The sequence below is a fragment of the Galleria mellonella genome, unplaced genomic scaffold (assembly GCF_026898425.1).
Source record: "Galleria mellonella isolate WM207_F2 unplaced genomic scaffold, CSIRO_AGI_GalMel_v1 utg35, whole genome shotgun sequence".
Lineage (NCBI taxonomy): Eukaryota > Metazoa > Arthropoda > Insecta > Lepidoptera > Pyralidae > Galleria > Galleria mellonella.
This window is the reverse complement of record NW_026442082.1, coordinates 2,239,752-2,254,703: the sequence shown is the minus strand read 5'-3', so window position 1 is coordinate 2,254,703 and position 14,952 is coordinate 2,239,752. Positions and strand designations below refer to the sequence as shown.

At 31.5% G+C, this 14,952-nt stretch overlaps 2 protein-coding genes across 2 annotated transcripts; one reads left to right on the top strand and one right to left on the bottom strand.

Annotated features, from left to right (window-relative positions):
• On the top strand, positions 1–3,825 carry LOC113514512 (uncharacterized). The gene is made up of 4 exons (XM_026898601.3): positions 1–425; positions 829–1,013; positions 1,779–2,057; positions 3,062–3,825. The coding sequence occupies exons 1-4, from the start codon at positions 109–111 to the stop codon at positions 3,271–3,273; spliced, it is 993 nt and encodes a 330-aa protein (XP_026754402.2). The 5' UTR covers positions 1–108; the 3' UTR covers positions 3,274–3,825.
• Positions 3,826–10,271: 6,446 nt separating this feature from the next.
• On the bottom strand, positions 10,272–12,152 carry LOC113514553 (uncharacterized). Its single transcript, XM_026898643.3, has one exon. The coding sequence runs from the start codon at positions 11,957–11,959 to the stop codon at positions 11,192–11,194; it is 768 nt and encodes a 255-aa protein (XP_026754444.1). The 5' UTR covers positions 11,960–12,152; the 3' UTR covers positions 10,272–11,191.
• Between the last annotated feature and the right edge of the window lie 2,800 nt (positions 12,153–14,952).

Here is a 14,952-nt window from a genome sequence, read left to right as displayed (position 1 = left end):
CATCACCAACGGTGGTGTTTGCAAAAACGCGAAATCCTTCGGAAATGTAGTTGATTTGGAATTCAATAGCTTTTTTTTCCTAATTGTGATTTATCTTTTGCTTTCAAAATGTCGTCATTATCTGTAATATTAGCTTTTCTTTTTATTTCATTAAAAATTATACAAGTAATACCAATACAATTAGAATTAAAAGAGGGTGACAACTACAAAGATAATGTTGTGGATGATTCACAATTAAACGAATGTATAAGTGTTCAAAGAAGTGCAGAGTTGGGTGTTTGTTTCGGGAAAGAAATATTAAATAACCTCAACAAGTTTAACGAAGCAGATTCATTTAGTTTAGCAACTGGAGTATCGTTTGTAAGAGATGAAAAAACCCCAAGGGATATTGCAAGTTTCCTTGATAAGGATCCAATGGATTTTCGGTATATTTACTCTTTGATCAACATTCTCAATTCTCAATTCATAATTTTTTTAGTGTATATGTTATGTAATCTTCGTTAATTTGAAAAACCAGTTTCATTAATAATTCTATTACCAATCGATTGAATTTACGCCTGTATTGATTTTATATTAACAACTAATGTTGCAATATTTTGGGGAATACATTCCTACCTGATGTCATAACAAAAGAATTTATAATTATCCATTTATTTTAGGACATAGTACATGACTGAAGTGACTAAGAAGATCACAGTTATTTAATTCCATCAGAATTTATATCATAATTAAAACACTAAATTGTATAATAATTCATCAATTCAGTCACTAACGTAGAGTAATTCACTTACTTTATACACATTTCTACTTAAATGTAAATGCTTCTAGCTCCATGATGGAAGATGCCAGTAATCTGATCTCTAAAAGGTCATTGCACTGGGATCTAAGTACATTGTACCCAGGGTTGGTAATGAGGATTGGACCGACTCTAGCCAATGGGGTATTGGAATTTGTTATGGATCCGAGAGTGAAAGATCGAGCTTACCATCAACATCCGCATGAAGTATCTACTGGTAAGTGTTCACTAAAATAATTACTAAATATGCTGTACTGGCTTAGTCCACTATTATTACAATCGCGGAAAATTGTGAAAATGTTTGTTTTTTTTTTTATATGAATAAGGTGGCAAATGAGCATACGGCCCACCTGATGGTAAGCAGTTACTGTAACACGTGAACGGCTGCAATATGAGAGCCTAACCAACCCGGAAAAAACCTCTTTATTTCTTTTTTCAAGATCCTACTTCACGATAAAACTACAAATTTAATTTGGTACTTTTTATATTGATTTACACGGATAAAGCTTCGAAATACAGCTATTTACTAATAAGTTTTGTATCTTCTTCATTACATTTAGCTTATAATAATATCAACTTAGTAAAACTGGAATAAAATATAAATTAAATTAAATTAATTAAAGTATTATCGTATTTTTTAAACTAATAGATTCATGTATCAATATACAATAGATTTTGATGTGATCTAAATTAGCTTATAAAAAAAAATAAAGTACAATAATTCCTGCCATCTATGATTTTACATAAAGACTAGCACGTAGATGTTTTGTAATACGTAAGTTTCCATTGACATTGAACTTGAGATTCGATAGAGACATCTTGCGGACTAGCATTGAAGTTATATCGATTTTTGCTATAGACTGGTTGCTATAAAAATTTATACTGTAAAGTATAATTATATCATATTCTTTATTACACTTACAAATCACAAATTAAATATATATAAAAATTAGTAAGTGATATTATTTTTTCCTTTTTTCAGGACGTTTATTGGCAAGAAATCTATTGGTTCCATTTCTACTGGGCTTTAAATTTCAATTATCGACATTATTACCACTAATATTAGGATTGGTATTGATTGCAAGTAAAAAGGCATTCTTACTGTCAAAATTGGCTTTACTAGCAGTAACTGTATTCAGTGGTGGAGGTTCAAATTATGGTAGTTCTTATGGAGGAACGTATGGAGGATTCACGAGTCCGACATTATCGTCATATACTTCGTTTGATAATCCAGTCCATAGTCATGAGCATCATTCAGGAGGTCAGTATTAAACACAAATTAATTTTATTCATTAAGTTCTATATTTGCAAGTTAATTATTCAAACTGTATTTGTAATATCATTTATTTTCTCATAGGGATAAGACATTTAACCTCAATAAAAATGCACCAAATGTGTTGAACTAGAAACTGCATTATTATGACACCAAACCAAATTAAATTATATCAAACCGTCCCACTTTGTATGTGATGTTTACATAGACATGCGCCTTTTTCTAGTTTCGCTTTTAATGTGATAAACAGATTTTAAAATATGCTTACTTCAACAGATTTTTTAAATCACCGCATAGATATGATTGTAACTTTTTGATGCATGGCCTGACAATTCGGTGAAATTGCTTTAATTGAATTAAATTTTAACTTAGGTTTAGGAAACTTTATCCAGGTTTAAAAAAAAAATACTTTAGTAATAATATTGTATTAGAATTAAATTAGCACGACATACTTTGTGCTTATCAATATAGTAACTATTGGTAATACTAGCGATTCGATGATACCTATATAAAGCCTGCGAGGTTTTTGGGTACGAGAAATAATTGTACTGTATATCGAAAAAGTATATTGAATAAATAATACATATAAATAAATTTGGTTGTAAGTGATATTATGTTCTGAAGTTTACAAATTTGGCGTCTCAGGTTCACTAGCTAACTGCCGATGCACATTAAAGAAACCTAATTTAATTGGATCAACAGATAAAGTTGAAAATGTCTCTAGAAAAAATAATAAGTTAGTATGATAATTAACTAAAATTACGAAATATATAACAATTCGAAAATAAAAATAATTAAAAACATACCGACTTATCAAAGATATTCAGATATTTCTTCTTCAGTAATTAAATGTTATTGTTTTGGTGTCTAATACTTTGTATCATAATCATTCATTTATTTGCCATCAGCTTAATATATGAAGTTTATTAAAATAGTTCTAATAAAAGTTTACCGTCCTGCAATCGCCTCCGTATAGACATTTTTGATTTCAGGATACTATAATAGAAGACCCCATCATGCGGAGTACTATTATAGGGAAAAATCAGCAGAGCAAAGCACAGCTACGCCCATAACTCCAGATGAGTTGAGAGATAGACTAGAAAGGTTGTTCATAACTAAAAAAGACATAATAGATGAACCTAGAGATGAAAATAAGGAGAGAAATGCTAGAAATTTCGCATGGACACCAATTAATGCTGGATAGTGCTAAATGCAATATTTAGCATTACAATTTATGATAATATAAGTTTTTATTGGAATCTTTACAGAGGTAAATTGGTAATTTAAAAAATTTACCACAGCATTGAATGGATATCATACAATTTTACAACTATGATATTTAATATATAAAAGAGCAAAATTTATGCAATTGTATGCATACCGTATACCACCGCAATGTTGATGTAGAAAATTGAAAAAATACCGCACGAGAAATTCGTACTATATTGTGCCGGATCATGCTATGGTAAATTTTAAAAATCCTATCATAGTAATAAACCATAACGTTTTCTGTTTCTTCTACATTTACTATTATCTCTGTAGATGCTTGTTTTTCAATATTTGAATTCATTTAAAGCTACACTTCAAATTTTATTCATTAATAGCTCTCATAACTAATTTTATTTAATAATACCTTAGTTTAAAAATCTATCCTTCTAGTCAACTCTTTCTTTTCTTTCGAATCATTATATATTTCATCAATCTAATTTATGCAATATATATACATATATTGGTTATCTTGTACATAGATATTGGAATATCGTTAGATGATTCATATTATTGTAAAAATAATAAATCAATCAAAAAATATAATATTGTGTCAGTTTTTTACTCATGTCAATGTACAGTAAGTTTTCTTTAATAAATGATGATTGTGGAATTGTGTCTCGCAAAATTATTATTATGTATTGACTATTATATACATAACATTAAAGGTAAAACCAACGCCGGTTGTTTTGTATTATAATCTTTATAATCCTTATATTATGATATTACACCGAATAACTACAGAGTGGCTTTCTAAAGATGTTTTGACTGAAACAGTAAATTTTCTTTAAATGTAATATATTAAAATAATCTTTCTCCCATAGATTCTTACCTCACAAACCAAAATTTTATTTATTTACACTATCAATATTCTTATTCTTTTAAACTTTCGTTTATTATAAGAGATTGAACATTTAAATGCTCATTATGAAAAAATGCCAATAGTTGATTGGCCGTCTTTTTTAGGTATTTTTTGACTCGACTCAATATCTGGATATTTAGGTTATTTTTAATTTTTATTTTATTAATTAAATAAATAAAGTAGTAATATTAGAAAATAGTTTTCTTGGTATATTTCAAGATAACTAAGCATATAGCGGACCAGAGCGTGATGCGTCAGCACGCAATAGAATGTTAATAATTGTTGGTATTTCACGAAAAAAAGATGAAAGTCCACATTGAGAACAGTGGTGGCTCATTATAAATTACGGAGTGACTATGGGCGATCACAAGATCACGGAAAGCGAGGCTGCTTGTACGTTTTGTATGGGAACTAGTTTTTACCCGCGACTTCGTCCGCGTCACTGGGTTATGTTGATTGACCTGGATGAAGAGTAACCTACGCCCATTTCCATCCCAAATACAATATATAGGGTTAAAGTTTGTTATGATTGGTTAAATCATTTAGGTGTTAAGAGGTAACAAACAAATAAAGTCATTATCATATTTATAATACTTGTCTTTATCCGCGACTTCTTCTGCGTGACTAGGATATATTAATTTACTGAAATAAAATTAGTCTTCTGTTCTTCTTCATCTCAAATACTATAAATATACTAAGTCTTATGATTTATTTATTAGGTATTAACGTGCTAACTGGTAATAAATTAAATAAAATTCATATTTATAATATTAGTAATTTAAGCGTGAATTTACAGGGTACAGAGTAATAACACCTAAGTCCTCAGGAATGGCTACGCATGGGGGGTATCATGGGCGAAACAGTATACTCTGTTATATCCATGGTTATATACTACGTTATAGCTCATGTCTATAGGCGACGGTTACCACTTTCCATCAGGTGGACCGTCAGCTTGTTTGCCATTCTAAGTTGTATAAAAAAAGAATATTAGTAAGGACTACGATTTCCGACGCGTAAATTACAATATAACCTATTTGTGTACCAAATTTCATTCAAATCCATTTAATAATTTTTGCGTGAAAGAATAACAAATATCCACCCATCCTCACAAATGTTCACCTTTATGATAGAATTATAATGGGAGAATTTTGTACGTAGTATGTATAGATCAGGTAATGAACAGATTTTATGAATGCCCGTGTTCGGATATAACTGTAAATAGTAATAGTAAGCTGTGATGCATAAATTAGGAGCTCTAATATATGTATGAGACGAATTAAGATAATTAAATCGTGTTCCACAAAAAAAACCGATTTGAACTGTAACAAAATCAGTTATTTTGATTTAAAAACTGAATGTCTTAAACCGATTTGTACATCTATTCAGATAAAAAAAGAATTTTCATAATTTGGTTAGAGGGAGACTTTGTACAAAAGTCGATTTCTTATGTACCTCTGTCCCATTCGTGTTTCAACCGTGAAGCAGTTGTGTTTGCATGGCTGTGTTTCGGTTTGAAGGGTGGGATATGGCGTTAATTTACTGGGTACAAAGGAATAAAATATGAGTCCTCAGGAATGGCAACGCATGGGGGTTATCATGGGCGAAACAGTATACTCTGTTATGTCCATGATATTGCTCATGTCTATAGGCGACGGTTACCATTTTCCATCACGTGGGCCGTCAACTTGTTTGCCATTCTAAGTTGTATATAAAAAAAACTTTTTTTTTACTACACAGGGGGCAAACGAGCATGTGGTTCACCTGATGGTAAGTGACTACCGCTGCACATGATCACCCACAACACCAGCGGCATTGCAGGTGTGCTGCCGACCTTTTATTGTGAGATAATAAACACAAAAAATACATACAACTGAATTGAAATGTTCTTTTATTTTGAAGTCGTATGAAAATATATAATGAAAGAGATAAATTATATACACTCGATTGTCGCTACCGACATTGTAGGAGACTTTATTAAACTAAAACTTAACTTCTATTGGGGTACTCAGAGATATTTTTGGCTATTTTACAACTTGTCAACATTTCTTAAAGAAAACAGTAGTGTAATTTTCGATACATGATTTTTTTTTAAAATAGACTAAATTTTTTTGTATTCATCCATTACAAGGAAAAAATCAAATCTTTTATTTAGATTTTTATTTTACAAACGGGAAATAATAAAAGGTTTTTCATTCTCATTCATACTTTCCATGGTTTTGAAAATGTCCGATAGTCGTTGTGTGCGATACAAGTGAATTGGCAGAAGTTTCCAAGTTAACAGAGCGCGTAATCATAAAGACATGGAGCAGGATGTTTTAATGGGGGCACGGTACTAATAAAACTGATAGAGATAGGAAGTGCATTTTCTATATTATGCCCTGAAGTGGCAATTGGGCATTGAAAAAAAAAGAAACAAGTAAAATAACAAGAAGTGACTCTATATTGTACCCATAATACAGAGTACACTACTTTCTTTTTTATATAATTTTTTCTATTTATAATACTGAAGATAAAAAAATAAACACAAAATAGGTAATTTTAACAACTTCCAAAAGAATATTTTCAATTCATCTGTATTTCTTTTTTTATGATTTTGTTACGCATTTCTTTTTGCAGTAGATGGAGTATAATTCACCATTACTACAATAATATAATTTTAATTTTATTTATATTATTGAATTATATTATACATGTACTATACTAATTTGTAAAAATAAAATATATCATTATTTACTGGATGAATTCATTATTACTCATCATATTTACATACGACTTTATCCACACGATCAGGGCTTATTCATTAACCAGGTTAAAAAGTATATGTTATCACGAAATTTCACGACAATTTACTAACCTTTTAATCCATCAAGAGATAATAAAACTACAAATTCACTTTCACATTTGTAATGTTAGTAAGAATATAAAATAAGCTGCGCTATCGGTTTTAGAGATACTGAAACTCTATTTACTGTTATGGGCCCAGTACAACTGACGATGGATATAGACATCTCTCTCTCTCTCTCTCTCTCTCTCTCTCTATCTCTCTCTCTTTTCATTTAAGAGTTTTCTTATAGACATATGAACTAAATAAATATTTTTTATTACTACCACAATATTTTTTATTTTAGTCTAGAATAAAGTATTCTATTATGATAAATAGATAAAACAAATAGTGAAAATTTTGATACAAAACACCAATAATTCACGTGCAATTCAATACTTATTTTGCGTGCAACTTAAAACTTAACGGAAAATCAATTCATAAATATGAGAGATACGCTTTATTTCGTAACTTTTTTCTGAACCTAATTAAACACTGAATTGGATTAGCTAGCGGTCTTGTTGTGCTCTAACTGCCATCTTCACCTGGAGTTAATTGCCAACGGTATTGATAACGTATTTAATGATTAACTATAGTAATTCTCGCACGCAACTTTAAAGTATTACCATGTGTACATAAGTTTACGTGTCTTTTAGTATAATGGTGTATATACGGGAATTAACGAATAGGTATTGTAATGGGGGTTTGTTAGTAATAAGTGACAAATAAAAGAAAATAATATTAATTATGATCAACATATAATTTTCCCATAAGGAGGGTTTTACCAGTAGTTGTCATACTTGGCAGGTAGGTTGGCAACTGTAGTTAGGCTTTTGGTGATTTTCAAGAGAGGCATTGCTACCCATCCGTCGGCCATTACGTCGATTAGTACACTTAGTCGCCTTTTATGACACTAACGGGAAAAGAAAGGTTGCCCAGTCTATCCCGGAACTACATAGTATATATGATACAATAAATAATAATATAAATACACGGCGCATATATAACAATGCAAATGTAAAATTGCTATAATTAATTTATTAAATAAATTTAAATTTCCAAAGTATATATTTCCATGTTACTGTCAAGACATTACAAGATTTACTTAAATAATATGCATATAAACTAAGTAATTGCGTGAACTTACAGAATACAGAGGAATAAAACCTAAGTCGTCAGGAATGGCAACGCATGGGGAGTATTATGGGCGAAACAGTACACTCTGTTATATCCATGGTACTGTTCATGTCTATAGGCGACGGTTACCACTTTCCATCAGGTGGGCCGTCAGCTTGTTTGCTATTAAGGTGTATAAAAAAAGTAACTTCAGAATGATATTTTGATGTATTCTTTTTTTGTTTTTGCTAAACACTATTGTAATCTTTTGAAGGAAACAATAATGAGTGTCTATTTATATTATGAAAAGGCAACTAAGGCACTAAATATACTCTGTCAGGTGGAGTTCCACGGGCTTCTCCTTGGAAACTGTCGTGATTAAATCCTGGTAAAATCGTCATGATGAACTAACTGACCTAACTTCATCATCACCTGTTATGTCTCATGCTCTCTCTACTCTACTAATGCATAAACCAGTAACATTAGTGCAAATTACATTCATTTAATAATGAAATTATATAAACAAAAAAACTAGAGAGCTTATAATAAAAACAATCATTAGAATCCACTCACAATTAGTAAATTAAGTAACGTACACACAAAAAGCATACGAATGAATTGTTAACCTCATCATTTTGAAGTCGGTTAAAAAAACCATTTCCTATACAAGAAAATTCATCAACGAGTTCAGTGCAATTGTGGATAGAAAATCGCATGACGGCTAATCACTTCGTATCAATACGAAGTTGAATAAGCGTGTCGGAAATCACAGGAATTATCTTTTTTTCTGCTAATTACAAATATATATTACTCGTTAGGCTTACAACGATCTATCAATCATATAGTTTATAAGGTTTTATTATTGGTATACCTTCTATTTATTATTAATACAGAGAAAGTTTTCTATTTCTCTCTCTCTATCTCTCACCTCCGCTACATTATACATTTTTCTTTAGATTGCATCTTGCAATAATACAAAAAAAAAAAGGTAGTGAATAATTTTTTTTTATAATATATATTTTGCACATATTTACTTGTCAACGACTTTCTATTTTACGTTCTATTCATTCATTATATTTTATATCTTCCTATAATTTTTTTTATTCGACAATTTTCTCTTTTTTGCCTTTTTTATGATTTTATTAATTATTCTGTTATTTATATTATTTATTTTTGTAATTATAGTTTTAAATTATATCAATTATTTTATACAAATTATAACTGGCGTATAAAATCAGTAAATTAATTGTATGGAATTAACTGCAATGTTCAGTGACGCATTCATTGAGGCGTGATGGTATGAGACATGCTCCAATTTTCTCTTCAAATTAGTCCAAGCACTCGCGTATAAGCGTTTCTACTTCACGCAACTATTTTATATATTAAAAAAATATGTATACCAAATGGTTTGCTTGTTTGGCTTATAAAAAAGTTTGTCAGCGATAAAAATAAACGGTATAATTAAGAACAAGTTTAGAAGAAAGGTTTTTAACTCATTTTATCAAAAATAAGATTACGATACTGAAATTATTCAGGAATCTCGTACGTTATTTTGGTACTATTGTTTCATTTTTGATGATGTTGTAAGCTGAGTTCTTTTTGCGAAATTAATTTTTTATCAATGTTTTTCGTCGTCAGAGAGTTAGTCAAGATTATACAACACAAAGTCACATAAATTTTTGATATTACGCAGATTTGAACTTAAAACTTTTGTGATCTGTTTGGAATAATAAACCACTACGCCATGATTATCTGAAATAAATGGAAATTCGCTAATTATTGTTTTCACGGAAATTACCAAAATTCCTTTTTAATTGTTCTTTAATATTTTTGAATAATTTCGAATTATCATTTTTATAGACTTTTGTAGTTATATTCGTGTATTTATATTTCAATCAGTTAGCTTAATTTTAACAGATAATATGCTGAATAATATGTCGTTTGATTCTAATGCATTCAGCATTAGAATTTAGAATTCTAAATTTAAAAATAGATAATTTTATCAACAGTATTTTGGTTGACACTGGACGAAAAGTAAAAAAAAAATATATTTTACATACCTAAGACTACCATAAGACAACCTATTATAATCGACTTATAAAATTAAATGGATTGGGTACAACAAAAACAACATCGATACTTCACAAATATTTTTATTTCCTTCAACCATGGCCGTAATTGTCACATCTATGTGGTCCCCAAATAAAACAAACTGATCAGTATATATCTTTATGATCTCTAAATATATTCCATTTTAGTTCATAATTAGAATATATTTCATCATCATTTATTATTATAATTGAGCTATGATTATTGTTACACAATAATAGTGACATACTTAGTTACATAATATTTTTGTAAATAAATATTTATATTAAAGGTACTCGCGTAACCACCTTATTACTGATAATTTATAAAAGATAAAAGGTAAAAAAAGGGAAACAAACATTCAACTACTTAATCTAAAAAAGCACCCTTATAAATAAAATAAATATCATATTTTCTTCACATAACTAGTCTTAACATTATTTTATACAAAATTGGACAATTGAACGCTTTAAGAAAGAAATGCACAATACCCGTCGACTAGCCTAGAACTTAGAAAATATTTATTACATAAGCTATTATATATCATTATGTCATCTATCATCATTCATTTCCCAATAATTATTTGGTGCAAGCGATTATACAATATTTATAATACTATCTCCATTAATATTAATGCTATACCCAAAGATATATTATCATTCTTATTTACAATACTAATAAATAAATTAAATTTATAATTGCATTAATATATCTTTATAAATACGATTATGTATTTGTATACAGCGACATATATTATTCTACTATATAATATTGTTATTAGCATTTATATGTTTCTTCTAAATCGATTCCAAGCATTACAATATCTAATATAAATAATCTTTGTTTCCTATTTGCATTAATTAGCAAAAGGGCCAAAATACATCCGTTCGAGCTACGTATTATAATGCCCATCTGATCGTCGTTGTTTTTGTTAAGAGTCGTAAGTCTCATTCTTAATGCATCTTACATCTATTGCTGTTTGGCATAAGCTCGGTAAGCTCTATCCTGGGCTGCAGCCTCATCTTCAACACTTCTCCTATAGTGACCACCTGGGCCAGTCGTATCGAAGTCGCTTCCGTAATGGGATGACGAATAAGTATGACTCTGTGAAACTTGAGGATGTTTCACGATCTCATAGGTGGTCTTCTCGTGGGATTCTCCGCCAGATACCAACTTCTTCAGTCCAATAATCGCCGAAAGTAACAACGCTATCTTGCCAATAAGAAGTGCTTTTCCAGCAATAAGAGCAATCGCCTGGAACGCTATTGCTAAAAACCCACCTTTAATAGCAACACCTGCAATGATCGGTCCAATCATCTTCTTCAATTTTCCTCTAGCTTCATTTAACGATCTTCCGACATCGTCACCTACAGCACTTGGTGATATCACAACCCGATGAGTTTGCAGCAACTTTGTAGTAGCTAAATTGAGATATTTGTCAACTTGATCAGAAGGTAATGAATTCAGATCGCCTTCAGGCAACGATGAGGGGAACGCTCTCCCTAAATCCGATCTCTTCACTAAGGCCACACCATCCAGAATCGGTAACGTTTCCATTCGGGCTGCACGGTCAGCAAATTTTGCGGCATGGATCTTAAAGCACTTTATAATTTCCTGGGAGTGTTCGCAGTTCTTGTACACCTTCCCTAAAAGTTTTAGTCCATCTCCAAAAGTTCCAGCCGAAGCCACAGCAAGCACACTCAAGCACACCAGGACAAAACTTCCGCGGCACTGCATTTTGATTAGAAACCGCGTCAGTCCAGTCCCAACACTGGACCAATGTCCACTTCAAACGGTTGCGTCTATTGAAATGTGCAGAAAATACTTGAGCACTGGCATTTATCTATTTTCACCGGGAACTGCATTTATCTATAAATCTTTTAGAGCGTGCAATCGTTGCATCGTATGGCCGTGCACTGAGGCGTGTATGTGCATGCTGTCAATGGTTAGTGTGTGGGTGAACTTGGCCATGTATTGGTGGCCATGGTCGCTCTCATGATGACGTAGCGGGTAGTTTGGTCAATGTTAAGGTCGATGACGATATTTCAGGATTTACAAGAATTGACTATTTTCATATATACTCGTAACAAACATTTAATAGAATGAAATCATAAGACTTAATTACATTGATCATTGAAATGCTTGTTTACTGTCAGTTTGCCTAAGAAAGGTGATGTTTTTTGGATGTAGGTTTATACATATATGTACTAGTATATATATTGTACATGTCATATCAGGGTCATTGATACGACATATCAGCTAAAGTATTTGATAGATTTTAATGTATAGTACCTGTACAGAAATCAGACAAATCTAACCGAGATTTGTCTTATTTCTGAGAATGACCATCATGAATGACCACCATCACATGTGGTACAATCCATAATCATTCTTTCCCTTTTAGGAGAGAATATTAGTTACTGACCTAGCGATATGGTATATACCAAACCACCTAGCCAGCGTAATATTAAAAGGAAACCAATAGGATATTATTATGATTTCTCCTTCTTTTTTTTGTTCCCTTAACCGTCCGATGCATAATACTGATTATTGTCGTTTACTTATCCAGCCGACCTATGTTATATTTTATTTTTATTTGTATGCTCAATTTAATGTACGTTTTTTGACTGCTTAGTGTACGTTTCCAATTTACAACGTATCAAAGCGTATAACAGTATCATTGTTTCTAAATTACACTGATAACGAAAAAGAAACAGGGCATACAATATTTTCAAGTCACTTTTCAAAATCCTATGACCTATGAAATGAAATAGATTTTTTCACAAACTATCTCTCATAATTAGAATCTACTGATATTAATGCGATTGTTACAAATATAACCAAAAGTACAAAAGTTATTTAATTCTATTCGTGTTTTACAGGTAGTTATGCTGTATTTCAGGTTGAAAAGTGGCCTATAGAATATGGCAGTGAAATTACGTTATTGTGGTTACATATGAGTGGTACCAAAGCAATGGTGTGAATCTGACATTATACTGCTGTACAAGAAAGGCAACCCGCTTGATATTGGCAACTACAGACCTATCAGCTTACTATCCACAGTTTACAAACTCTTTTCATCCATTATTTTGAGCAGAATAGCAACAGAAATTGACAAATATCAACCAATAGAGCAGGCTGGATTCAGACCACATTACTCTACAATCGATCACATCCACACAATAGAACAGATAATAGAAAAGTACAAAGAATTTAATAAATCACTTTACATAGCATTTGTGGACTACTCCAAGGCCTTCGATAGCATTACACATTCATCCATATGGCATGCTTTGGCTGACAATAACATAAACAGCACCTACATAAATATTATAAAAAATATTTACTCTAATAGTATAAGCAGAGTCAAACTGGAGAGGCAGGGTGAAAAGTTCACAATTGGAAGAGGCGTAAGACAGGGAGATCCACTTTCTCCAAAACTTTTCATAGCAGTACTTAACAACATCTTTAAAAGTATCGACTGGAGCCATGAGGGTATATGGATACTGAACAAAAGACTAACACACTTATGTTTCGCAGATGATATAGTACTTTTTAGCGAATCGGTTAGCAACCTAGAAAAAATGCTACAAGAACTAGATTTGGAAAGTAAGAAAATTGGGCTAAATATGAATGCAACCAAAACAAAGATCATGACAAACCACAGCAAAAAAAATATCACAATAGAAGAGAACCCTATAGATTATGTGGATAGTTATGTGTACCTAGGTAAAATGGTCTCTTTCGAAACGAACAGTGGAGAAAATGAAGTTGATAGAAGAATAAACATAACATGGAAGAAATATTGGGCTCAAAAAGAAATCCTTAAAGGGAACTACAGTCTCAACTTAAAAAAGATAATTATGGATTCCTGCATCCTTCCAAGCCTAACATATGCATGCCAAACATGGACCTATACAGAAACAATAAAGAACAAAATCCTATCATGTCAGCATGCGATGGAAAGAAGTATCTTAAAGTTAAGAAAAATACAGAAAATAAGAAACACTGATATTAGGAAGAAAACCAAAATAAAAGATGCTCTTCAGCATAGTATGAAACAGAAGTGGAGATGGGCAGGTCATATAGTGAGGTACAAAGATAAAAGGTGGACTCTCCAAACAACAAAATGGCGAGGTCCAGCAGGAAAAAGAAATGTTGGAAGACAAAGAAAGAGATGGGAAGATGACATAATAAAGATAGCAGGAAAGAACTGGACGGGTATTGCTATAGATAAGGAGAAGTGGAAAAAGATGGAGGAGGCTTTTACCCTTGGGGACCACGGAAGTGGATAAAAAAAGCTATAATAATAATAATAATAATGAGAGGTATGATATGCATCGCATTACATTCTGTGACATACATAGTAGTGTATATGTGAATATGCTGCTGTTACGAGTTTTTTTTTTAATGGGTGAAAATGGAATGGTTACCCTGCTTGCGCTATCAGTATACACTAGCAGGGCACCAGTGAGAGGTGACAGGTGAGAATGAGAGCAGGTCAGTTGGCCCATTGTGAAGAATTCCACGAGAATTAACCACAATAGTTTCCAGGGGAACCGCGTGGAGGTCGACCTGATAGGATACATTACTAACAATGGAGGTGTTAGACACCATCACTAACAATCCCTTTCCCTCCGCAGTTACGAGTTTCCACTAGGTAGGCTTTTAGTTTGATCATATCTATACTAATCATCATCTTCCTACCCTCATCCCAATTTATTTGAAGT